General features: G+C 33.3%; 1 protein-coding gene across 1 annotated transcript in view; it reads right to left on the reverse strand.

Annotated features, from left to right (window-relative positions):
- The window catches only part of LOC144331425 (ankyrin repeat domain-containing protein 30B-like), a 132,621-nt gene that overhangs the window by 72,768 nt on the left and 32,262 nt on the right, over positions 1 to 27,591 (reverse strand). The window contains exons 10-21 of the mRNA XM_077947955.1: positions 25,488 to 25,560; positions 14,823 to 14,913; positions 12,861 to 12,922; positions 10,459 to 10,549; positions 8,267 to 8,295; positions 8,096 to 8,168; positions 6,089 to 6,150; positions 4,518 to 4,608; positions 2,874 to 2,935; positions 2,509 to 2,599; positions 886 to 947; positions 508 to 598 (exon numbers count right to left, since the gene is read on the reverse strand). Coding sequence (XP_077804081.1) covers positions 508 to 598; positions 886 to 947; positions 2,509 to 2,599; positions 2,874 to 2,935; positions 4,518 to 4,608; positions 6,089 to 6,150; positions 8,096 to 8,168; positions 8,267 to 8,295; positions 10,459 to 10,549; positions 12,861 to 12,922; positions 14,823 to 14,913; positions 25,488 to 25,560 — 878 coding nt within the window. The remainder of the gene's footprint in view (positions 1 to 507; positions 599 to 885; positions 948 to 2,508; positions 2,600 to 2,873; positions 2,936 to 4,517; positions 4,609 to 6,088; positions 6,151 to 8,095; positions 8,169 to 8,266; positions 8,296 to 10,458; positions 10,550 to 12,860; positions 12,923 to 14,822; positions 14,914 to 25,487; positions 25,561 to 27,591) is intronic.

The raw sequence follows: 27,591 nt of genomic DNA on the forward strand, positions 1-27,591 counted from the left end.
ATCCCTAATGGCTTCCCAGCAGTGAGAAAGACAGGAAGAGTCAGAATACTTTTGCTGTTATTCTCTGGTAAATTTCAGTACCGGAAGGTCCGTTTATATTCTTCGCAAATTTCTAACCATATCCAATCTACTCCTAAAGAATCATTTTTTTTTATTATCCTCCATTATATAACCATGCTTCCTGTTCCTTCATGTATTCTCTGCACACTGTGTCTTTCTCAGTCTTCATTTCCTCTTTAACTACTTTCTTCTTTCTTATTTTCTCATTTTCCTCAGGTCTTGGAATATCTTAAATTCAAACTAATAATTCAGCTCCTTTTCAGCACTCTCAATATAGTCTGTTACCAACACCTGATAAGACGTATAACTTTTCACCATTTCACTTCTCTTTTTTTCCATGTTTTGCATTTAAGGGGCAATTTTCTTTGGTTATTAGAGGATATCCTTCCTCGTCAGTTTAGAGAAATATTTGGTCAAATGACTCTTTAAATAAAAAATGGTTCTTACCTTCTAATTTTCCACTTATCGTATGGAATTCTTTTTGAGGTGTAGCCTTGGGTAAACACACATCCTTCTGTGAAACAGTCTCACGGTCACTCTGTTAAAAGTAATATCAATTAACAATATCAATGGAAAAATCCTAATAATAAAAAGTACCAAAATTTCCTAATTAAAATCTTTTTTAAAAAATTTCACTATGATGCAATAATCTACCTAGCACATAGATTAGGTATTCTGAAAGTGTATTAAGTGTATCCTGAAAAATATCAAAAATAACTTGGGGGTGACATATGCAGAGGTGAGAAGATAAAGTCTAAGCCTCTGATTTTATGTTTTCATATCATGCAATACTAATATTAAAAAAACATTGATAATACATAGTACCTCTAAATCCCAAGAATTTTCTTCTTCGTCCTTTTGTTTGGATTCTGATGGGATCATCTGATCTATAAAAAGTTAATCACAGATACATTGATGAGAATATTTCTCTACTACAAATTTTAAAAACAAATACAAATTTTTCATTCACGAATCTGTGGTTTTTCCTCCGTAGCCCGTATACTCTTTTTATTGATTACAATCACTACTTCTATAGTCAATCCATTAGAATTGAAATCTAAAACATCTGAAAATTAACATTATATCATTTATTAGAATGCAGAAAAATAGAAATTTGACTACCTTGTATCAATTATTTCCTCACAAAGCAGTCATACCCTCTTCTCCCGTGAAACACTGTATGTCTTTTATTGGCTGTTCATTCAGAAAACTTTACCTATCATCTCTCATTCCTTTGTAAATTTTTATTATGTAGTATATCTTAGCTCGATTGCCTCAGCAGTCTTTATTACACAGTTCGTCAAAAAATATGATTTATCAACGAATAAGATTTTTTAGTGATATTAACTTTTTGATGTTAGTAAACTATATGTCCAACGTTTTTACATTTCAATACACCATGACAGCCTATTGGGCGTGTTTTGGCTTTGTTTATGTTTTAGGAAGATAAGTTAAAAATACTTTTATTGCATATAAATTAAGAACTGCTTTAATTACAAAGATACAGTTCTTCCCTAAAGCAGCAATATCTTCAGAGTTCGCTTGTGACACCTTAGAGAAACATCAGAAATGTATAGGAAACAATAATTGCCTTAAGTAACCTAATGTTCCCACATGTTATAGGATAAAAATCAAGGCCCATAGAAAACTTGAGGAGCTCTCAGGCCCTTGAGACAGAAAATGAATTTACATCAAAAATAACTCAGAGCAAGGTCCAAGGACCACCAGCATCAGCATCGCCAGATAACTTATGAAAAATGCAGAATCCCAAGTTGGCTAAATCACAGTGTGAATTGTTAACAAGGTTTTCAGCTAATTTTCTATGAAAACTTCTGGTCTATACAAAGTGTATATGACAAATTATATACATGTGTGGCCGTGCATATATGCTTAGTCTCACCTACCGCATATAGAACACAGCTCTCCATGGTCAGGTGTTTCCATCCCTAATGGCTTCCCACCAGTGAGAAAGACAGGAAGTGTCAGAATTCCTTTGCTGTAATTCTCTGCTAAACTTTCGTACGAGAAGTTCAATTTATATTCTTCCCAGTTTCTAACATTACCCGATCTTCTCGTAAAGAATCACTTTATTTTATCATCCTCCATTACATAAACCTGTTTCTTGTTCCTTCATATACTCTCTGTACGCTCTGTCTTTCTCAGTCTTCATTTCCTCTTTTACTACTTTCTTCTTTCTTACTTTCTCATTTTCCTCAGGTCTTGGAATATCTTGAATTCAAACTAATAATTCACCTCCTTTTCAGCACTCTCAATATAGTCTGTTGCCTAGAGCTGATAAGATGTATAACATATCACCTTTTCACTTCTCTTTTTTTCCGTGCTTTGCATTTAGGAGGTAATTTTCTTTGGCTATTAGAGGATATCCTTCCTCATCAGTTTAGAGAAATATTTGGTCCAATGACTCTTTAAATAAAAAATGGTTCTTACCTTCTAATTTTCCACTTATCGTACGGAATTCTTTTTGAGGTGTAGCCTTGGGTAAACACACATCCTTCTGTGAAACAGTCTCACGGTCACTCTGTTAAAAGCAATATCAGTAAACAATTTCAATGGAAAAATCCTAATAATAGCAAGTATCAAAATTTCCTAATTAAAATCTTCTTCAAAAAAATTCACTATGAAGCAGTAATCTACCTAGCACATAAATTCTCTATTAAGCATAACCTGAAAAATATCAAAAATAACTTGGGGGTGACATATGCAGAGGTGAGAAAATAAAATCTAAGCCTCTGGTTTTATGTTTTCATATCATGCAATACTAATATTAAAAAAACATTGGTAATACATAGTACCTCTAAATCCCAAGAATTTTCTTCTTCATCCTTTTGTTTGGATTCTGATGGGATCATCTGATCTATAAAAGTTAAATGACAGATATATTCATGAGGACATTTCTCTACTATAAATTTTGAAAACATATATAAATCTTTCATTCACACATCTGTGGTTTTTCCTCAGTAGCCTGTATATTCTTTTTATCTATTCAATCACTACTTCTATAGTCAATCCATTAGAATTGAAATCTAAAAAGTCTGAAACTTAACATTATATCATTCATTAGATTGCAGAAAAATAGAAATTTGACAAACTTGTATGAATTATTTCTTCATAAAGCAGTCATACCCTCTTCTCCCGTGAAACACTGTATGTCTTTTATTGGCTGTTCATTCAGAAAACTTTACCTATCATCTCTCATTTCTCTGTAAATTTTTATTTTGTAGTATTACTCAGCATGATTGACTCAGCAATCTCTATTACAAAGTTTTCCAAAAGAGATGATTCATCACCAAATAAGATTTCTTAGAGATATTAACTTCTTGATGTTAGTAAACTATATGTCCAACCCTTTTACATTTCAATATGCCATGACAGCGTATTGGGTGTGTTTTGACTGTGTATATGTTTTAGGAAGATAAGCTTAAAAAACTTTTATTGCATATAAATTAAGAACTGCTTTAATTACAATGACACAGTTCTTCTCTAATGCAGCAATATATTCAGAGTCACCTTGTGACACCTTGGAGAAACATCAGAAATGTACAGGAAACAATAGTTGCCTTAAGTGATCTAACGTTCCCACATGTTATAGGATAAAAATCAGGGCCCACACAAGACTTGAGGAGCTCTCAAACCCGTGAGACAGAAAATGAATTTATATCAAAAATAACTCAGAGCAAGGTCCAAGGACCACCATCGTCAGCATCACCTGAGAACTTACTAAAAATGCAGAATCCCAAGTCGGCTGAATCACAGTGTGAATTGTTAACAAAGTTCTCAGCTGATTTTCTATGAAAACTTCTGGTCTATATGGAGTGCATATGACAAATTATATACATGTGTGGCCGTGCATATATGCTTACTCTCACCTATTGCAAATAGAACACAGCTCTCCATGATCAGGTGCTTCCATCCCTAATGGCTTCCCACCAGTGAGAAAGATAGGAAAAATCAGAATACCTTTGCTGTAATTCTGTGGAATATTTTGGTACGAGAAGGTCACTTTTTATTCTTCCCAAATTTCTAACCATACCCCATCTTTTTGTAAAGAATCATTTCATTTTATCATCCTCCATTATATAAACCTGCTTCTTGTTCCTTCATGTACTCTCTGTACGCTCTACTTTCTCAGTCTTCATTTCCTCTTTTACTACTTTCTTCTTTCTTATTTTCTCATTTTCCTCAGGTCTTGGAATATCTTGAATTCAAACTAGTAATTCAACTCCTTTTCAGCACTCTCAATATAGTCTGTTGCTAACACCTGATAAGACGTATAACTTATCACCATTCTAACTTATCACCATTCAACTTTCACTTCTCTTTTTTTCCATGCTTTGCATTTAGGAGGTAATTTTCTTTGGCTATTAGAGGATATCCTTCCTCATCAGTTTAGAGAAATATTTGGTCAAATGACATTTTCAATAAAAAATGGTTCTTACCTTCTAATTTTCCACTTATCGTATGGAATTCTTTTTGAGGTGTAGCCTTGGGTAAACACACATCCTTCTGTGAAACAGTCTCACGGTCACTCTGTTAAAAGTAATATCAATAAATAATTTAAATGGAAAAATCCTAATAATGAAGAGTATCAAAATTTCCTTATTAAAATCTTTTTTTAAAACACAATTTCCTACTTTACAACCAATTTGACTAAAGAGCAGACACATAGAGAATCAAAACATTTTGACAGAAATCCTCATTTAACTCTCTCTACATCAAGCTTATCTTTACGTTCATGCAGCCATTAACTTGGTTACTGAGCAGGAGAAAGAAATCACATTCATGAAAAAATTCACTCTTGCATATTTCAAAAAGTATCTCTCTTAAAAATATCTAACTTATGTTGTAGTCCTCATCAAAACTAAATATGACTTTTCAAACACAATACAACACACTTGCTGCTTGCCATTATACATTTAAAATATTAAACATTTAAAATATTAAACATTTGAAGGCCAGATTTAACATTTAAAATATTCATGATTATAGAATTATTTAGTGTTAAAAATGATGCATGTCATGAAGAGAACTTTTAGAGTCTGTCATATAATATATGCACAGAATGTTGAAAAGCTGCTTTATTTTGGTAAACAGGGGCCTAAATTCAGCAACATGTTTTTGACATATCTATGCTGACAAAAAAAGTGCCTGAATAGAATGTAAATGCACTAAGAAAAAAATTATGTTATGTTTAAATGAAAGAAACAAATATTAAAGTTTTTTTGTCTAATGACAAATCAGATAAAATCTACCTGTCTGTTGACTTCCACCCTTTGCTGTTACCACCAGGCAGCAGCTGCTTGTTTGTAAGAGGTCAGATACTTTCTATGTCTTTCCACAGCTGTGACCTTAAAATACATCACTATTATTTGACGCTCATGCTGCTGCAGCTTGACTGCCACAAAGGGACTCAAGGAGTTCTATTTGTGAAAATAATTTATATTTTTTAAAAGACTAGTCAACCAATACTCTTGTTATTATAGTCCCACCAGGTTTCCTATTCCTTAGACTTGTCTTTTTCCCGAAATGTTCCCTCAGCTCTATACTGAACAATAAAGATTATGTCAATATGTTCAAGTCCCAGCCATTAACTTTTCAGGTCCCAGCTTTTAAAATACTGCAGTTTAAACTGTCTATGAATCCAATTAGAACTTTTGTACATCTAGATAAACCACAGAATCATATATTTGCCCATAACTGGACTCAGTATAATTCTTTTGCTTTTAGACAAACGTACTTCAGATCCCATGTGAATTGCTAGTGACTTCTAAGCCTTATTTTTTATACTATGCCACACTAGCTTCTTAAATTAATCCGACAAATTAGCAGAATTTCACTATGAAGTAGTAACCTACTCAGCACATAGATTCTCTATGAAGCATATTCTGAAAAATACCAAAAATAATTTGGGGATGACATATGCAGAAGTGAGAAAAAGTCTAAGCCTCTGATTTTGTGTTTTCATATCATGCAATACTAATATTAAGAAAACACTGATGATACATAGTACCTCTAGATCCCAAGAATTTTCTTCATTGTCCTTTTGTTTGGATTCTGATGGGATCATCTGATCTATAAAAGGTTAATCATAGATACATCCATGAGAACATTTCTCTATTATAAATTTTCAAAACATATACAAATCTGCTTTCATTCATGAATCTGTGGTTTTTCCTCTGTAGCCCGTATATTCTTTGTGTCGATTACAATCACTACTTCTATAGTCAATCCATTAGAATTGAAATCTAAAAAGTCTGAAAATTAACATTCTATCATTCATTAGAATGCAGAAAAATAGAAATCTGACTAAATTGTATGAATTATTTCTTCACAAAGCAATCATACCCTCTTCTCCTGTGAAACACAGTATGTCCTGTATTTGCTGTTCCTTCAGAAAACTTTACCTATCATCTCTCATTTCTTTGTAAATTTTTATTTTGTAGTATTACTTAGTTTGATTGACACAACAATCTCAAGCAATCTTAAGTAATCTAACGTTCCCACATGTCTCAGGATACAATGAAGGCCCACACAAGACTTGCAGAACTCTCAGGCCCATGAGACAGAAAATGAATTTATACCAAAAACAACGCCCAGTTTTCTTTATCAACAAAAAGTACAAATTACAACTATTTGCATCAGGTTAAAGAAAAAAGCAAACATGAACAACTAAAACTTAAAAGACCGTTTCATCATTAAGGATTCGTTTATCATTTGACATCCATCAACTGTATACCCAGTTTTAAAAAGCAAATTTAACTTGTGATCAGCATCCCCAAAATTCACATTTCATGCAGAGGGTCCAAGAAACTCAAATCATACTTTGGTAAGCCACCATTTTCACTCATTTTTAGAAGTGTACCCTGGATAATTTCAGAGATCTAACATGTTGCAACACCATAGCTCTAATAATCTGTGGGTCACAGGTCAAATTGTTAGTGGAATGTATGATTCCAAAAAGAAATACTTTAAATATTGTAGTTTTAATTTCTAATAACTAAAAAATCAGCAGATAAAACTAACTTAAAGACTCTGAAATCTGCATGCTTTCATTTTTATTTATTACTAATCAGCATCAAAATTGTGCAATTAACTATGGTGTAGTCATACAATGGAATTTCATAAACAACCTAATATTTAAAAAGACACTTAACTGTGCTCTTTATGGATGTCTCTAAAAATTATAATGCAGATAAAAAAAGAATTGCTGAATATTACAATATTACACTGTACAACCATGTATGCTTTAGAAGTTGAAAAATATTTTACATATTAAATATGAACTTGCACACATGTTGTAAAATGTTTAAACATGCATAAGAATAGTTTTTAAAATAGTTTAGAATATTGCTTACTTCTAGGCAATAAACGGTAGTACTATACAAAGACTCTAAAGCCAAAGGCTTCAGAATCACAGTTTCATGAAAAAGAGTGTGTTTATCAAATATTCACAAATAAATGACTAATTACTATCCTCATCTTTACAAGGGAAAGGTACCACACGCATAAACAGACACACACAGGCACACATGCAGACACATACACACAAACACACAGAGTTCGCTAATCCGAGTTACCGATTTTCTTAGGATTCTCAAAGTGACAACACCGGAAATGAGGTAATTAATGTTAAAAAACTAGTGTTATATTAATAAAAGATGCAATCCCCGAAGTAAACCGTGGAATTTGAATCAAGCTTCAAAGAACTAAACAAAAATTAGACTTTCAAAATTCACCTCCTTGAATCTTTAAGAAATACAGAAGTTCAAAATAGAAAACATTACAGTTTCAGGATACAAAAGTGGAAACACTTGAGAATAAGGCTACATGTTTTTTTAAAATATTGTAAATTACTGTTCTTGTAAGATTGGGTTTTCAAACACAAATACCAGTATTGGCATTATCTAGATCAAATTTTTTTCAGCAAAGTTGAAAAAAATACAGCATTGGGGATAGAAAGACTATTATCAAAATGTCCAATATTGAAATATTCGTCTTTACATAAGTTGAAATTTACCTGCTGTCAAAGGTTGTTCCTTCTTGCATTCGAAGGCTTCATTTGGAAAAGAGTTTTGTATTTCAGTGGCAGGCTAAATGGGTTTGGAAGAACAATGATTAATCAAGAATGGATACTTCACAAAATACATAGTTAAGAAGTCATTCAAAATGAAATTATAAAACTAAATACCTTGAAGGCAGATGACTTCTCAGGAGGCTCTAAAAAGCGAAAGAGATTTATCATCAATCATAAGTAAATATGACAAAGCCAACCACAAATGAAAACAGTGAGAGTATCTAACTGAGTCCTCTTGGTCATCTTTGAGAATGAATACTTTAGATTTGGGAAGTTTTCTTTTGGTTTATTTAGGACACACACATGACAAGAATACACTGAAGAAAATATAAATATAGGTTTCACAGATCATGCAGTTAAGACTTCAAAAGCAAGATTGTGTTTCACATGTAAAAAGAATTGATATGAGAAAATAAATGTCAAAGCTGAACATGGAATGCCATACCAGGTACTTAACGAAACACACTAGAATCATTTATATTATTCTATTCATCATGTTCTTTAATACGGGCCTATCTTTGGAAAGGTACATAGTTATGATGAGAGTTCAGTTGAATGTAGAATTGACATCTCATCTGTGAAGTGTTATGAATTGATCAGCTTGGATATACACTTAGGTCATAATACTAAATATAAATATTCATTGTTTTCCATAACCATATGGTGTAATCATATGCCTATATTTCTGTATCCTCTATTTTATCCATCTGAATGCTTCTTGATCCACTCATGCAAGATGTATAAAACTCATCATGGAAATAATTTATAAGCTTTCAATATTCACATATTTATATAAAAATTAATTGCAATAGATGTATTAAACACAAATAACTTTTTATATTGTTAAGTCACCACAATATTTATTTTAAAAAGCAATCTTATTATTCAAATATAAATTCAGTAATTTTTAGTTCCTACAATTCATCTGATTTGGTGTATCATTAGTCTATAATAAATTTTTGTGGAATGGCAATTCAACACTTTCTTAAAAATAAAGTCAATGTTCTTAGTTTCAAATATATCTCATTTGAATAGCTAACATCAACAAAATATATATTTGTCATGCCTGATTGTAACAGAGAAACCTAATGAGTCACTGTGGTTCTCCCACTTCTGGTAGTCTCTGGAGTGCCCACAAACTACTTTCAGGAGTGCAAATAATCTAAATGCATCTGAAGAGAGTTCACTCAACTGTCCTTCTCAGAGGACAAAACCTGCCTACCTTCTTTCTTGTTTGTCCCCTGTTATCTGCCTAGAATGCCTCTATTAAAAAAATAAAATAAAAATCAAAAATAAACAAAACCCTCTAACTCTGTAGAATTCTTTCCATCCAACACTGTTTCAAATTTCTTTTTCCATCACTTCCTTTCTCCTTGTTTAGTGAGAGTATCTTAAATTTACAGTTTCTGCTTTTTTATCTTTTTCTTCTTCTTCTCTGGCTAAAAGCATACTCAGAAACAAAAGGAATATAATGCTTTCTCTTGACCCTGTTATGTCTTGACCATTTATTCAGTTGCTCTTCTTCCACATTTTCCCCATAAATGGCCTCTCCCCTTGCTTCTGAGAGCGAGCTCCAAGTACCACTGGTATCAGCATTGCCTGAGAACTTACTAATAGAAACTCAATTGTGCTGAATGATACTGTGTATTAATAAGGTATTCAGCTGATTTTCTAATGTTTCATAACTTTTGGTCTATACTGAGTATATATGACAAATTATATAGATGCACACCTATGCATATTTGTTAATACTCACCTATTGCAAATAAAACACAATTCTGCATGCTCAGATAATTCCATTCCTAATGCCTTCCCAGTAGTGAGAAAGACAGGAAAAGTGAGAAAACTTTAACTATAATTTTCTGACAAGTTTTGGGACTGGAAGATCATTTTCTTACCATCTTTCTACGCATTGTCTATCTTTTCTAGATATATATATATATATATTTTCCCATCTCCATTTAATAAACCTGCTTCTTCTTCCTTCATGAACTCCCTATACTCTCTCTGTCTTCCTTAGTCTTCATTCCCTTTTTTACTCCTTTTCTCTTACTTATTTCCTGACTCTCCTCATGTCTTAGAGTATTTTGGATTCAAATAATTTGGTTTCTTTTTTTTTTTTGTACTCTCTATATATCCTGTTGCCAAATTATACAAGGAATAAAATGTAACTTACCATTTTATTCCTCTCTTTTCAATGTTATGTATTTAGTGGGTAATTTTATTTGGCTATTAGAGTATATCAGTCTTCATGCATTTAGACAAACATATGGTTAAAAGACTTTTCAAATAAAAATGGTTCTTACCTTCTACTTCTCTATTTATATGCTTCGTTACACTTTGATAAATAGACTCAGGTGTACACACTTGAATCTTTGTAGAACTCTCAAAGAGACTCTGTTAAAAGTAGTATCAATAGATAATTTCAATTTTAAAATCAAAAGAGGCATAAAATTTCCTAATTAAAATATTTTTAAACTCAATTTCTGGCTTCAAAGGCAATTTGATTTAAGGATAGGCACATATTGAAAATCACAACATTTTGATAGAAAACCTCACATATGCTATCTAGATCAAAACTTACCAGTTATCTTCATGCAGCTATTGACTCAGTTACTGAGCATGAAAAAATAAATAATATTGACAAAAATATACACTTATCTGCATATTTCAAGAAGCAACTCACTTAAAAATATCTTACTTTATCTTCCTCACCAAAAATCAAGAAGGCACATCAAACAAAATATAATACACTTGCTACCTGCCATAACACAAGTTGGAATTCAATCAGGCTGGTGGGAAAAATATTAGAGATAATTATAGAGATAGACACAAAGCTGCTTGGAAGACTGAGAAGTTTGCACAATTTTGGTAATAGATATGGTTGAAGGCAACCTGATCTTCACCTTTAGTTAAACAAATTAAAGTAGTCATAAAGGAAGGCTGAGTAGTTTACCTAGCTAGCTAATTTACTCATATAATCTTAAGACTAACCTTTGATGTACCACAGGTGCTTAAGGGCTTTTTACTCGGGAAGTCCACAATGTCAATTACCCTCTAATGGTGTTGACTCAAGCTTTTGTTAATTAATCTTACTGAATAATTGTGAGTCTGACTAGCTGATCAGGGCCATAGTGGCAACTGTTTACAGAACTCAGCAGGGAGTCTGTAAGCCACTTGGACACTCTCAGCTGGACTGACTGAGCAGAATATCTGTGTGTCAATGTACTTTATTCATCTGTCGCCGGGTCAGAGGTCTGCAAGGGACAGACTCCCTGCAGCTGGTGTTCCCTGGAAAGGAGGGCTGCCGCACATACATACTGCATTAAACATCGAAAATATTCATGATTATAGAATTATTTAGTGTTAAAAATGATGCATGGTATGAAGAGAATGTTAAGAATAAGTCATATAAAGTATACTCAGAACATTGTAGAAGCTGCTTTATTTAGGTAAACAGGGGCTTAAAATAATCAAAATGTTTTTGATAAAATGCTGACAGAAAAAGTACTTGAATGAAATGAAAAAGTACTAAGGAAAACTTATATTATGTTATGTTTAAATGAAAGCAGACAAGTATTAGAAAGTCTTTTTTTTTTTTTTTTTTTTGTCTATGGACAAATTAGATAAAGTCGACTTGTCTACTGACATCTCATTTCTGTTACCACTGTGCAGCAGGGGCTTGGATCTAAGAGGTCAGTCACTTCCTGTGTCTTTCCACAGTTGTGACCTTGGACTACATCATTATTATTTGGTACTTATGTTGCTATAAGCATGGCTACCACAGATGGACTCAAAGAGTTCTATTTGTAAAAACAATTTCTTCTTTTTAAAACACTACTCAAACAAATTGTTGTTATTACAGTCCCACTGGTTTCCTATTCTTTATGCATTATTTTCTCCTAAAATGTTCCTTCAGATCTCTACTGGACAATATACATATGTCAATTATTTCAAATCCAAAGCATTATCTTTTCATGTTTCAAGTTGTACAAAACCGCAGCTTAAACTAATTTTCTATTAATCTAATTAGAACTTTTTTACATCTAGATATACCACCAAATCATATATTTGCCCAAAGGTGGATTCAGAGTAATTCTTTAGTTTTCAGCCAAACTTTCCCTCGAACTCATGTGAATTACTGGTGAATTCTAAGCTTTATTTTTTATACTATACTAAACTCGTGTCTAAAACTAATTCTGAAAATTAGTAGAATTTCACTATCAAGCAGTAATCTACTTAGCACATAGATTTTTTTTTTTAAGTATTTTTTTTTTTTTTTTTGGAGACAGAGTCTCACTCTGTCACCCAGGCTGGAGTGTGATGGTACAATCTCAACTCACTGCAACCTCCTCCTCCCGGGTTCAAGTAATTCTCCTGCCTCACCTTCCCAAGTAGCTGGGATTACAGGTATGTGCCACCGTGTCCAACTAATTTTGTATTTTTAGTAGAGACAGGATTTCACCATATTTACCAGGCTAGTCTCGAACTCCCAAACTCAGGTGATCCTCCCACCTTGGGCCTCCCAAAGTGCTGGCATTACAGGCATGAATTACAGTGCCCAGCCAAGTGTGTTTTTAGAAATACCAGAATTTCTTCTGAGCATATGCAGTGGTAAGAAAACCAAGTCAAAGCCTCTGATTTTGTATTTTCACATCACTCAATATTAACATTTTTAGAGAATAATAACATCAATAATATACAATACCCCAGAATCCCAAGCATTTTCTTTATCTTCCTCTTGTTTGGATTCTGTTGGGAACCTCTGATCTATAAAAGGTTAATCACAGACACATTCATAAGAACACTTCTTATTATAAATTTTTTAAACATATACAAATCTATTTTCATTCATGAATCTGTGGACTTTCTTCTGTAGCCTGTATATTCTCTTGGTGGATAATAACCACCACTTCTATAGTCAATTGGTTAGAACTGCAATCTTAAAAATCTAAAAATTAACTTCATATTCATTAGAATGCAAAAGAAAAATAAAAGTTTGACTAATTTGTATTAATTATTTCTTCACAAAAGAAGTCATATTCTCTTCTCCCATGAAACCCACTATGTCAGATATTTGCTGTTCACTCAGATAATTTTAATTACCTATCATCTGTCATTTCTAAGTTTTTATTTTTTATTATTACTTAGTTTGATTAAGCAATCTTTATTACACGGTTCTTCAAAAAAGATTATTTATCAATAAGTAAGATTCTTCAAGATACTAACTTTTTGATATTAGCAAAATATACATCCAATCCTTTGAAATTTCAGTAGGCCATGACAATATATTTGATGTGAATGTGTTTTAGATAAATAAGCTTAAAGAACTTGTACTGCATATAAATTAAAAGCTACTTTAATTACAATGAGATAGTATTTCCGCAATGCAACAATATCTTCAGAATCAACTTGTGACTCCTTGGAGAGACATTAGAAACTTATAGGAAAAATGAGTGCTGTAAGTAACCTAAATTTCCAACATTTCATAGAATTAAATCAAGGTCCATGCAAGGTCCAAGGAGTACTGAGAGCCATGAGGCAGAAAACGAATATATAACAGAAATATTCTAAATGCATCTGAAGTTAATTCACTCACATTTCCTTTTCAGAAACTCTAAAGTTGCCTAGCTATCTTCTTTCTTGCCCCGTTTCCTGCCTCACAATCCCTCTTCCTTAGCCAAAATAATGTCTATATCTGTGGTCTTGATTCTTCCCACTCAACATCTTTTAAAATCAATTTTCCCAACACTTTCTTTCTCTTTGATTAGGGGTAGTATCTGACATCTGTAATTACTATTTATTTACCTTTTTTCCCCTCTGGCCAGAAACATACTCAGAAATAAAAGCAATATAATGCTTTCCCTTGACCCTGTTATGTCTTGACCTTCTATCCAACTGCCCTTCTTCCAGATTTTTCCAAAGGAAAGGCTGTTCCCTTGCTACTTAAGAGTGAGGTTGAAGGACCACCAGTATCAGCATCACTTGAGAACTTATTTAAAAATGCCAGAATCCCATGCCTGCTGAATCATAGCGTGCATTGTTAACAAGGTATTCAGCTGATTTTCTACAGTTTGAAAACTTCTGATCTATACCGAGTCTATATGACAAATTATATACATGCATGGCTGTGCAAATATGCTTATATTCACCTATTGCAGATAAAACACAACTCTCCATGGTCAGGTGCTTCCATCCCTAATGCTTCCCCACCAGTGAGAAAGACAGGAGAGACAACATTTTGCTATAATTCCCTGGCAAATTTTGGTAATGAAAGGTCACTTTATATTCTTCAAATCTTTCTAACCATGACCTATCTTTCTCTAAAGAATTATTTTATTTTACCATCCGCCATTATATAAGCCTGCTTCTTGTTGCCTCATGTACTCCATGTATTCTCTGTCTTCCTCTGTCTTCATTTCCTCTTTTACTCCTTTGCTCAGGTCTTACAGTATATTGAATTTAAACTAATAATTCCGCTCTTTTTTTTGGCACTGTCAATATAATCTGTTGCTAACACCTGAGAAGACATATAAGTTTCACTCCTTTTGTTCTTCTATGCTATGCATTTAAAAAATAATTTTCTTTGGCTGTCAGAGTATATCAGTCCTCATGCATTTAGACAAACATTTGGCCAAATGGTGTTTTAAATTAAAAAAATTGTTCTTACCTTCTATTTTGTGATTTATTGTTTCGACATCATTTTGATATATAGCACCAGGTAAACACATATAATTCTGTCCAGCACTCTTAGAGATAATCTGTTAAAGATAATATCAATAAATAATTTGTTTATTTCATTTTTTTGTTTTTTTGAGATGAAGTCTTGCAGCGTGGCTCTTTGGTGTGATCTTGGCCTACTGCCACCTCTGTCTCCCAGGTTCAAGCAATTCTCCTGCCTCAGCCTCCCAAGTAACTGGGACTATAGGCATGAGCCACCACGCCTGGCTAACTTGTTCTATTTTTAGGATAGACAGGGTTTCACCATGTTGGCCAGGCTGGTTTTGAACTCCTGATCTCAAGTGATCCACCCGCCTCATCCTCCCAAAGCACTGGGATTACGGCGTGAGCCACATCAATAAATATTTTCAATTTTAAAATAATAAAAATGACAAGCATCAATACTTTTATTTAAAATCTTTTTTATGGACTGGGCACAATGGCTCACACCTGTAATCACAGCACTTTGGGAGGCCAAGGCGGGTGGATCACGAGGTCAAGAGATCGAGACCATATTGGCCAATTGGGTGAAACCCCATCTCTACTAAAAATACAAAAATTAGCTGGGCATGGTGGCAGGTGCCTGTAATCCCAGCTACTCAGGAGGCTGAGGCAGGAGAATTGCTGGAACCCAGGAGGTAGAGGCTGCAGTGAGTTGAGATCAGGCATTGCACTCTAGCCTGGTGACAGAGCAAGACTCCATCTCAAAAAAAAAAAAAAAAAAAAAAAAAAAAAAATTTCTTAAAACATATTTTTTTTTTTACTTTAAAGGTAATTAGATTTAAAGCTGTTCACATATTGAACACCAAAACATTTCAAGAGGAAACCTCAAATGTGCTCTGTATATCAAACTTATCTTTTATCTTCATGTCGCTATTGACGAGGTTACTGAGCATGGAAAATAAAACATATTCAGAAAAAATTCACTCGTGTACAAAAGGAATTAAATTCAAAGTATCTGCCTTACTCTGTAGTCCTCACCAAAAATAATAGGGCATTTCAAACAGAACACAATATGATTAAACACTTGACATATGCATAAATATAGAATTTTTGTTAAAAACTATGCAGGGCATGAAGAGAATTTTCAGAGTATGTCATACAGAGTAGGAATAGAACTCTGTAGAAATTGTTTCATTTAGGAAAACAAGGGCTTAAGATAATAAGAATAATTTTTACAAGTTTTTTGCTGATAAAGAACTGCTTGAATAAAAGGAAAGATTCAGAAGGAAAACTTTTATTTATGTTACTTTTAAATGAAAGCAAAGTCATTAGATAAAGTATGTGATTGATTAAGACACAACTTCAGAAAAGTAGAGCAAGCCTTCATAAAAAGAGAAAAACAAAAACATGTATTCGTGAAACGTGTAACATGTGCCAGACACATATTTGCAGATTTTTCTTCACTTTAGAATAATGAGGATGATGATGATGTTGGTGGTTACCCCACTTTCTACTTCCTAGTCATTCTAGGTTAAGAACAAAATGATGAACAAATACGGTCCACTGTTCTCTCTGTTTAGAATGTCTTCCTCCTAGACTTTCATATGGCCTACGCCTCATCTTTGAGATGGAGATTAAATGGCAGTCTCAGAAAGATCTACTCTGACCACAGAATTCCACTGCCACTCCCACACCCATGCTAATTATAAAGTTCTTCAATTTTCTCTAACCAAACATTCTCTGTTTTGTTTTTAAGAAAAAGTTATAGTGACTTATAAGTTTTTTCTATTTGTTATTCTCTTCCTACTACTACAGCATAATCCCTCATCTTGGATATTCAGAGTCTCATTGCCTAACACAGTTAGTGCTCAGAAAGAAATTACTCCAGGTCAAAACATTGAAAATCTCATCAGGAAAGTCTAACTTTCCAAACTGCTATATTTCTATGGAAAATCTGCAGTTGTAGCCTGCTGAAAGTTACCATCCCCTTACCCAAAATTAGAAATCCACATGCCTGTTCCTACTCCCCGTTCTTGTGCTAACAATACTGCTCTCACATAAATGCCACTTTGATCATTTCATCTGACATTCGTATACAGACTTTCCAGTTTACAAAATCTTTTCACATTTGTTACAACATTATTTCATCACATGTACCTAAGAGGTAGATATGAGCACTATTTTTATTAACAAGGTTACTGGTATTTGATTAGGTTAAATGATTTTTCCCAAGTTCCCATAGATAGTAAGTGACAGAACCAAAATACAGACTTATTTTTTGACATCCACTCATTGTTGTTACCACTACGCAGCTGCTGCTTCTAAGTGGTAAGGCCTTTCCTATCTCTTTCACATCCACAGCTGTGACTTTGGAATACATCATTATTATTTGATACTTATGTGGCTGCAAACATGGCTGCCACAAAGGGACTCAAAGGTTTCTATTTGTGAAAAGAATGCCTGCTTATTAAAATACTACTCAACCAAATTGTTGTTATTACAGTTTTACAGGTGTCCTATTTCTCATGTTTATCCAATTCCTGAAATGTTCTTTCAGATATATACTGGATAATCAAAATATACCAATACTTTCAAGTCCCAGGCATGATCTTTTCAAGTTCCAAGTTGAGCAAGACTAAGACTACAGTTTAAACTCTTTCTCCCTGAATCCAGTTAGAGCTTTTGTATATCTAGATATACATAGAATCATACATTTGCCCATAAATGAACGCAGATAAATTATTTAGTTTTTAGACAAATTTAACTTCAGAACTTGAATAGATTCCTGGTGCCTTCTAAGCCTTATTTTCTTTTGCACTATTCTACACTGGCTTCAAAATTAATAATGCAAATCAGCAGAATTGCACTATGCAACTGTTATCCACTTGGCACATGATTAAAAAGTACGTTCTGATAAATGCCAGAAAATAATTTCATATAGACACATGCAGAGGTGAGAAAATAAAGTCAAATCATCTTTCTATGTTTTAAGATTACTCATTACTTAAATTTTAAAATAACATCAACAACAATACACATACCTCAGAATCAGAAGGTGATTTTATATCTTCTTTTTGTCCTGATTCTGATGTGGGCATCTTATCTACAAAATGTTATTCACAGACACATATATGAGAACACTTATTACTGTAAAGTGTAAAAACATATACAAATCTATTTCCATTTATGAATATTTCAAAAATAAGAGTTAATAGCAAAAATAGAAATTCAAAATTGAAGCAGGTTCAGAAAAAAGAATTGATAGTATGAGAAAAGACAGCAGAAAGTATTTTTTTAAGTAGACATTGTTATTTGGTCTACAAAATTGTTTTCTAAATAATAGCATTTAAGCATAGAAAAATTTTCAGAGATATTCACTAAATTACCACTTTTATTATTTTGGCATAAAAAAATAAAATCGTCATTACTTTTTTGATCTTGTGGAGCTTGTTCAATAATGCCAATATCATTTTCTTGTTGTCCAGTTACTGTCTTTGTTGCTCCCTCCTATTACAAAAAACCGAAAAGCAACAACAAAAAAATCTTCAGAAAAAAATAGTATTTATTCACTCACTCACTCAATTTGTCAGACAAAACAAAACAAAAACATCCATTGTATCTATCAAATCACAGGCACTAACCTAGTAGAAGCAGAAAATACACACAGAAGATAAATTCTAGCTTACATTCAAGAAATGGTAGAGACATGTGAAAACAAATAAGAACAGAAAAACATAACTCACCAGTTCTACAATTTAAGTCAATAAAATACATAAGGGCATAAAGGAGAGAAAAATCAGTTTCACCTGAAAAGCACAGAAAATGCTGCCATAATGGGGCCATATTTGGAAGGACAGGCAAAGTGCAGAGTCAGGATACAAAGACTCTAGGTGCAACAGCATGTGCAAAATAATAAGGCATGAAACAACATGGCAACTGAGGGGTGCCAAAGTGATATGGTAAAACTGGAACACAGTCAGAGGAAATGAGTTGAAGAGAGAAAATGGGGCCAAACCATATAAGATATGTGTCGCGCTAGAATGTGTACTTAACCCTTCAGGTAATGGGTATCCGCTCAATATGCAGATGAGTTACATCATTACAAATATATTTTAGAAAGGTGACCCTTCCAGTGATGTAAAGATAGATGAACATGGGGAGATGGGGCAAAACTAGAAAGGAGTACTTCAAAATTATAGGTAGAGAGTTAATTACGGTAATAAGACATGGAAAATTATAAGAAGGTAGATAATACAAATTTTGGTGTGTGACTGGCTTGGTGACCTGGAGGAAGGTTGAAGTGCAGGATGTGGGGGACGGTTAAAATGGAGGTTGAAGTGCTTGAGCATTTCATGGCTACTTCCTAGGTGTTATTTACTAGGATGGGGAAACCAGATGACTGAGTAGATTACAAAGAGTCAGAAAAGAGGCAGGAAAAGAATAAAAAAAAAAGATGCTTTCAGTTTGAGACCTCTAAGATTTGAGGCATCCAAGGGGCTTGGAAGAAAGATCTGGATAAATACATTTGGAGTATGAGTAGATAATCTACATGAGGAAAATTACATAGTGATAAGGAAATAAATATTTATAAGATAGACTAAATGGGTAGAATTAAGCAACACAAATCTACACAGACTGTTGAAATTTTGAAAATGAAATTAAAGGAGAGAGAAAAATGTGGGATTAAGTTTCTCAGTCATATATTTCCAAATTTGTTTCAAGAATATAATTTTATTTATATATGTAAATATTTATTTCTGAAATATTATTGCAATATGCATCTTTGAATTGAATGAAAACATTTAAATCTACAACAAGATTCTGCAAAATGACCTATATAAAAACCTTGAAATTTTTAATTTTAGAAGAGAAATGCTTACCCATAGAATTACGAGGCATTTTTAAGTACTACTATAAAGTGAGATAGAAATGTGAAACCCTGCTTTAAAATTCACATGCTTTTCTTATGTTCCTGTAAACAATATAATGCTAGCTCAAATTGCCTGCTTATACCATATAGGATGGTAGTTTAAAATTGGAGAAAAGATCTCACATAAAGAAAATTAAACAATAATTATTCAAGTTCAAGATTTAATAGTTTTTATGTATATCTATGATTGTCAAGCAGAATTCAGTATTCACAGGAGAAGTGAAGAAAGAAACTAAAAAATTCAAATCAACAGGATTCCTGAGTTTTAGAAATAAACAAATGTATGTGCAAGGTTTGATAATTATGAAGACTAAAGTTAATAAGGCTTCCTGGAAATAATATAAAATATCCCCATTGCAAGAGATATTTTAAGAGTAAAAACAATTCTTCCGATGTTAAGTTTGTATACTCTGTTAACAATCTTCCCTCACATATGATTCTATGATAATAGGCACTTTACTTTTAAAAAATCCACAAATATTGAATAAATTCATTTGTTGTGTGTATATAATACCACTACATACATACTATGAACAAAAGATATCAGAATATTTTTAGAGATTAATAATTTCTACATTTATTTCTTTGAGAGTGTTCTAGCTTAAAAGTGATTTTAAAAAAGTGATTAAAAATTTAAGAGACACAGAATAAGAACATTGTTCATATGATCAGAAAATGTAATTTTAATAACAAGCTTAAATAAAATGCTTATTTATTTATACTCTATTATCAAAAATATTCAAAACAGCTACCACGGTTACATCAAAGAGTAAGATAAATTAGTTAAATAACCTAAGAATATGTCAAACATTAAATTAGAAATCTTAAACCAGAAACCAAAGAGTCAAAAATTGATAATTCACAATAAGGCTGACAAGGCCTAAAACAGATTTCACTTTGCATTCTACATTAATATGACTAAATTAAATATAAAACGTAAAGTTAATAAAAGAAGTGAGAATTAAATTTTCGTTCCTTGTTTATAATTTTTTTTTTTTTTTTTTTTTTTTGAGACAGAGTCTGGCTCTGTTGCCCAGGCTGGAGTGCAGTGGTGCAATCTTGGCTTACTGCAAGCTCCACCGCCCGGGTTCATGCCATTCTCCTGCCTCAACCTCCCGAGTAGCTGAGACTACAGGTGCCTGCCACCACGCCCGGCTAATTTTTTTCTATTTTTTAGTGGAGACAGGGTTTCACCATGTTAGCCAGGATGGTCTCGATCTCCTGACCTCATTATCTGCCTGCCTTGGCCTCCCAAAGTGCTGGGATTACAGGTGTGAGCCACCGCGCCCGGCCATTTATAATTTTTTTGTTGACACAGTATAAATGTACATGTTTTGGGGGTACATATTATCACTTAATACATTCACATAATCAAAACAGAATAATTGAGATATTAATCACCATAAGTATTTATCTTTCCTATATATTAGAAACATTCAAATTATTCTCTACTAGGTATTTTAAAGAGTACAATAAATTGCTCTTACCTATAGTTATTCTTTTTTTTTTTTTAATTTATTTATTCTTATTATACTTTAAGTTGTAGGGTACATGTGCATAACGTGCAGGTTTGTTACATATGTATACTTGTGCCTTGTTGGTGTGCTGCACCCATCAACTCGTCATTTACATCAGGTATAACTCCCAATGCAATCCCTCCCCTCTCCCCCCTCCCCATGATAGGCCCCGGTGTGTGATGTTCCCCTTCCTGAGTCCGAGTGATCTCATTGTTCAGTTCCCACCTATGAGTGAGAACATGCGGTGTTTGGTTTTCTGTTCTTGTGATAGTTTGCTAAGAATGATGGTTTCCAGCTGCATCCATGTCCCTACAAAGGACACAAACTCATCCTTTTTGATGGCTGCATAGTATTCCATGGTGTATATGTGCCACATTTTCTTAATCCAGTCTGTCACTGATGGACATTTGGGTTGATTCCAAGTCTTTGCTATTGTGAATAGTGCCACAATAAACATACGTGTGCATGTGTCTTTATAGCAGCATAATTTATAATCCTTTGGGTATATACCCAGTAATGGGATGGCTGGGTCATATGGTACATCTAGTTCTAGATCCTTGAGGAATCGCCATACTGTTTTCCATAATGGTTGAACTAGTTTACAATCCCACCAACAGTGTAAAAGTGTTCCTATTTCTCCACATCCTCTCCAGCACCTGTTGTTTCCTGACTTTTTAATGATCGCCATTCTAACTGGTGTGAGATGGTATCTCATTGTGGTTTTGATTTGCATTTCTCTGATGGCCAGTGATGATGAGCATTTTTTCATGTGTCTGTTGGCTGTATGAATGTCTTCTTTTGAGAACTGTCTGTTCATATCCTTTGCCCACTTTTTGATGGGGTTGTTTGTTTTTTTCTTGTAAATTTGTTTGAGTTCTTTGTAGGTTCTGGATATTAGCCCTTTGTCAGATGAGTAGATTGCAAAAATAGCCTTTTATTAAAATCAGCTACAAGTCACTCAAAAACACCTGAGCCGTAATTTATTACCTGGCTATGTTTTCTAATTTTTTATTTTAAATCATTTATATAATATCTTTTATTCTAGAGCGCTCCTGCTCTCATTTAAACAACTTTTTTGTTCTTTTTTTAATAATAATCTGTGTCATCTTGACTCTCTCATGGAGTCTCTATGTTTATCTTACCCTTCTTCAATGAATTATTTCATTTCACCCCGTTCATGTAATTTATTATTATAGAAATATGGTGGTATCCATCAATGAATGAATTATTTCATTTCACCCCTTCATATAATTTATTATTATAGAAATATGATGGTATCCATTAGATTATTATTGTTCTTTTTTCTTTTTCTTTTTTTTTTTTTTTTTTTGAGATGGAGTCTTGTTCTGTCTCCCAGGCTAGAGTGGTGCAATCTCTGCTCACTGCAAGCTCCGCCTCCCGGACTCACGCCATTCTCCTGCCTCAGCCTCCTGAGTAGCTGGGACTACAGGCGCCCGCCACCACACCTGGTTAATTTTTTGTATTTTTAGTAGAGACGGGGTTGCACCATGTTAGCCAGGATGGTCTCGATCTCCTGACCTCGTGATCTACCCACCTGGGCTTCCCAAGTCCTAGGATTACAGGCGTCAGCCACCGCACTCGGCCCCTAGATTATTTTTTTAACCAAAATAACCTAGGACAAAAATTTACCCTTACAAAGTTTATAATATTATAGAAATAATTAAAATTTAAAAAGTTAAATTACATGTTATATTTTGGAATATCTCTTCACAGTTGTATTAATTACCTCTTGTGTGGAAAAATGTGAGACTTTAGTTTTTAATAGTACCTTATTTAACTGGGTTTGCATTGAAATGGTATGGGTTGTTTCTCTTCTGTGTGGCAAAAAGCTAAGTATAAATAATTGTATAAATTCTGCTTCTTCCAAGAAACAGAGAAAGAAAGAGTAAATCATGGGGAAGGCAATGATTGATTAATGAAAATCCTGTATAGCAACTAAATAGAAACCTGTAAATAAATATGCTGACAATGGAGACAGTGATGCCCTCTCAAAAGCAGACACTGAAAAAATGTATTCTGTGAGAAAAAAAGTCTGGGGTAAATCATTTTTAAAAAGGTGAAAGAGGGAGAAACAAACAAGAGACCTTACCAATCAAGTATAGCTTCAGTCATGAAAGAAAGTGAAAAACAACTACTATAAGACATGTGATGAAATACATAAAATACAGACTTTTGTTCATAACATATTCCTATAATGCCGATCAGTATTTACACTATAATTAGTTATTTTGTTAATACCTGTGTAATAAAGATTTAAATTTTATTATTATATAAGAAGACACCAAATTAGTTAAACATGGTCGTCAGCCAATACCTAAAAGCGAGAATTTTCTTACTACAGAGAGAGAAAAAATTTAAAAAGGAATGTTTCATAAACTTTTCACCTGAAGAAAGTATTGGTAATAAGAATTTTAGAGTAACGTATTCCTTAAAAATATATGTTTAATAGAACATGACTTTCGGCCGGGCTCAGTGGCTCACGCTGTAATCCCAGCACTTTGGGAGGCCCAGGAGGACAAATCATGAGGTCAAGAGATTGAGACCATCCTGGTCAACAGGGTAAAATCCTGTCTCTACTAAAATTACAAAAATAAAGTGGGCGTGGTGACACGTGCCTGTAGTACCAGCTACACAGGAGGCTAAGGCAGGAGAACTGCTCGAACCTGGAAGGTGGAGGAGGAAGTGAGCCGAGATCGTGCCACTGCACTCTAGCCTGCATGACAGAGGGAGACCCCGTTTCAAAAAAAAAAAAGAGCATGAGTTGAGACTAAATTCATTAATTTTTTTTTTTTTAATCTAAACTCCACTTGGAAGATACTGGAAAATACAGCGTAACCTTCTTTCTTATTTACTACATGTCACTGATTGTCTTATTTAAGACATATTTTCTCAAGATAACTTACATGAATTTATGCATTCTAAATATTAAAAGACAATATAAATTTAAACCATATTTTAGAAATGAATTAGATTTAATTTTAAGATATATTATGCATATTATCTTACTTGTAACATTCCATAACATAAAAATTCATTTGTCTGCCTATTTATTCACATTGAAAACCTCTTAAAATGCTTTTTATAGGCAAGACTGTATTCTGGGTACACAAGGATGCACGCAAGTATGTTTTCTAACTTGCGGTATCTCATAGTGATGCAAGAGCTTCAAAACAATTATGTAAACAACTAAATACAAAATCTTCTGAAATTTAAAATTTTCAAATGTGATCATAGATCCTAGAACAATATGTTTAAAAACTGCAATTTAAAAATTCTGAAATTAAAATCTTGCCATATGCTTATTAAGAGTCTCTAATTCCAGAACTGGTTGTTTAATTGGGGTAAAACCTGCGTTCTTCATTTAGATGAAGACTTTAAAGTATACTTTTAATTAAGTAACTTAGAAAACACACTGGCATCCCTTAATAATACAGATTCTGAGAAAGAGAATTTACATTTCTAAATTTCTACTATTATTTTTTAAATTAGAGATAAGGTCTCATTATGTTGCCCACACTGGTCTCAAACTCTTGGGCTCAAGCAATCCTCCTGCATCAGCCTCCTTGGTAGCTGGAACTACAGGCATGCACCACCATGCCCAAATAAATTTTCACAACTTCTAATATTATTTTGGTGTATTTAAAGAACCAAGAAGAGAAACTGAGACAAAGCTCTCTCCTATAAACTACGTAATATCAAAATAATAAGTGCAAAAAAACCTATATGCTATGTGGCACAGTTTGGGAACTGAACAGTATCAGAGAGATTCCTTGATTACTGTAATAAGTAACGTGATCCATTAAAGACAAATTTAAGCATGAGGTTTTTTTTTAAGTTACAATAGGATAATTTTAAAACTCACAGTAAGTACACTTATCCAAATAAAAATTTACCAGATTTTATATATTCTTTACTGTGGAAAAGTTTTTTCTAATATAATGTTCCTGTCACTATATATTCTCCAGCCCATTCCTTTTTTGGGCCCTCACAACCTCAAAGTATTTACCAAACATTTGTTATTTACTAAAGTAAAAAAAAAGTTTAAATCAACTACTCATATTTTATATAAAATGTTCTTATCTGACCAACTTTATATTGCCAACATGAAATAATGATACTTACAGCACTGCAAAACATGAAAAGTAAATACTATACAGAACTAGATTCCAACTGAGAAAATCAACTTCACAAAAGACCATTTTACCTTAGTAGCAAGATTAAAGTCTTCCTCAAGTTTTGTAGACTGTGAATTTTCAATAGTCTGTTTGCCAAAATGACTTTAGAGAAAAAAGATGTAACATAAATGAGCAAATTCACATATTTTAAAAATAAAATCTGCTAGTACATATCTTGGTGCTCACTTTAAAAAATGAAAACAAAAAGCAAAATCTGGGAAAAGATCAGTCCTCTGTATATTAAATCATGTTTCTTGGTAAAATTAAAATATGCCCTCTGTTTTTAAAAAATATCTTAGTTACATATTTTTGACTCTTCCTCCCCAACCTATAACATTCAATGAACACTCACTCTTAGCTTCATAAAAAATAGTGACAGCCAATATAATTGGCATACCCTGAATATAATTTGTCCTCACAAACTGTCCTCAATGATGAACTAGAAATCTACTTAATAACTGACATAACTTTTGATATCTAAACCGGAACAAACTTGATAACCTAAAATGAGGAAGAAAGACACAGTTACCGTATCCCTTTTCCATTATCTATCTCTGATTCAAAGACTAATCTGTGTCACAGGAAAATGACATTCTTTGTTTCTCAGCAAAAAAACCACTTAAGAATGCCTTGTTGCTTCCCTTCACCCTAAAACACTAGAGAGGGTGCCCTGAAATATTTGAAATGTTGAAAAGCTGAAACTACAAATGTCAAATCACAAATGTATATTTCTTATTAGAAATATTTTTCTCAACAAAAAGTGAAACTGTAAAAATAATAAAATCTAACTACTTATTTTATACTTGTCCTTCCCTGTTCAGGGCTACAACAACTAGCAAAACCTTAAAAATCTTTGTACTTATTCCCAAGGAGAGAGACTGCTAGAAAAACTGAGTCCTGATAATTGGATTTCTCTAAGTACCATATATACACAGAGAGAAAGATCTGGAAGTGGGAGCCACTATATATAGTGAAAGTGTCTCTCACTTCCACATCTTTCTTCTGCAGGGCTTCATGGCAGTCTCCAACCTTTAAATATTCAGCTCATCAAAGCACAGATTACTGAAAAGATAAATTCAATGACCAGCCAAGAAGCTCTGTATTTACCTGTTCCTGGAAAACAACTAAATGGAGTCTCAGTCAGTCATTCACCTCCCCCATAAGCATGTTACCAAAAACCCAATTGAAGCTCCCTGACTTATTTGCCAGCCAATCTTACCCCTGCTTTACATGTACATGGGTAGGACATTAGAGGCTTGGAAAAAGAGGCAAAGGGGAGGGGACACTTGCCCTGGGCCACAGATCTGTGTAATTCAGCAACCTTCAATCTCCTAGCATTCAAGGGGCTCTAAGCCTCTCCAGTGAGATTTGGGGTGAAAGAACAGAATAGCACATTTCTATCTGATCGTAGAGACTTTTTTTTTTTTTTTTTTTTTTACCCTTTCAACAGAAATCTTGAAGTTTGTCCATTCCTCCAATTAAACAAGCAAAAAAGCAGTGACCTATTCAGGACCTCTTTTGTACCATATTTAATATGCCTTTCTAGATAACTCCCAATATCTACTGTGTTTGTTCTAATTTATCTTCATCAAACTTGTCATAAGATCCAACATTCTGATCTCTTTGGTAAAACCCTTACTCCTACCAATCCTGGGATTATTTCTCTTCAGACTTGGCCTTTCCCTGCTAATTCTCTTGTTACCTACTTCCACTGGGTTCTCCAGCTAATTCCATTCTTATCCTTTTCAATTTGTTTAATTAGACCCATTTCCTCTTCCTTTCTATTATTCAAACACTCACTTACATGGTGATATAAAAACAAGAGTAATGGGCTTTGAAATGAGTTTAAATATTACTTGTTACCTCCTATATTTAAATAGGTCACTTTAAGTTTCAGACTCTCCATCTGAACAACCATTTTTCCAGGATATTAAATACAGGTTGAAATATGAAAGTATTTTGATTAGTCTCCAAGAGTCCTTAAAATCCTAAAATTCCATGTACTTTTAATTTTACCTATAGAAAAATGGGGCTGGTAGAAAGCAATAAAATAATAGAAGAAAAGAACACCAAGGAAAGCAGAGAAGAAAGTAATCAGGAAAAGATCATAGAAAAGTCATGGAAGAAGAAAAA

The sequence above is a fragment of the Macaca mulatta genome, chromosome 9, assembly GCF_049350105.2.
Source record: "Macaca mulatta isolate MMU2019108-1 chromosome 9, T2T-MMU8v2.0, whole genome shotgun sequence".
NCBI lineage: Eukaryota > Metazoa > Chordata > Mammalia > Primates > Cercopithecidae > Macaca > Macaca mulatta.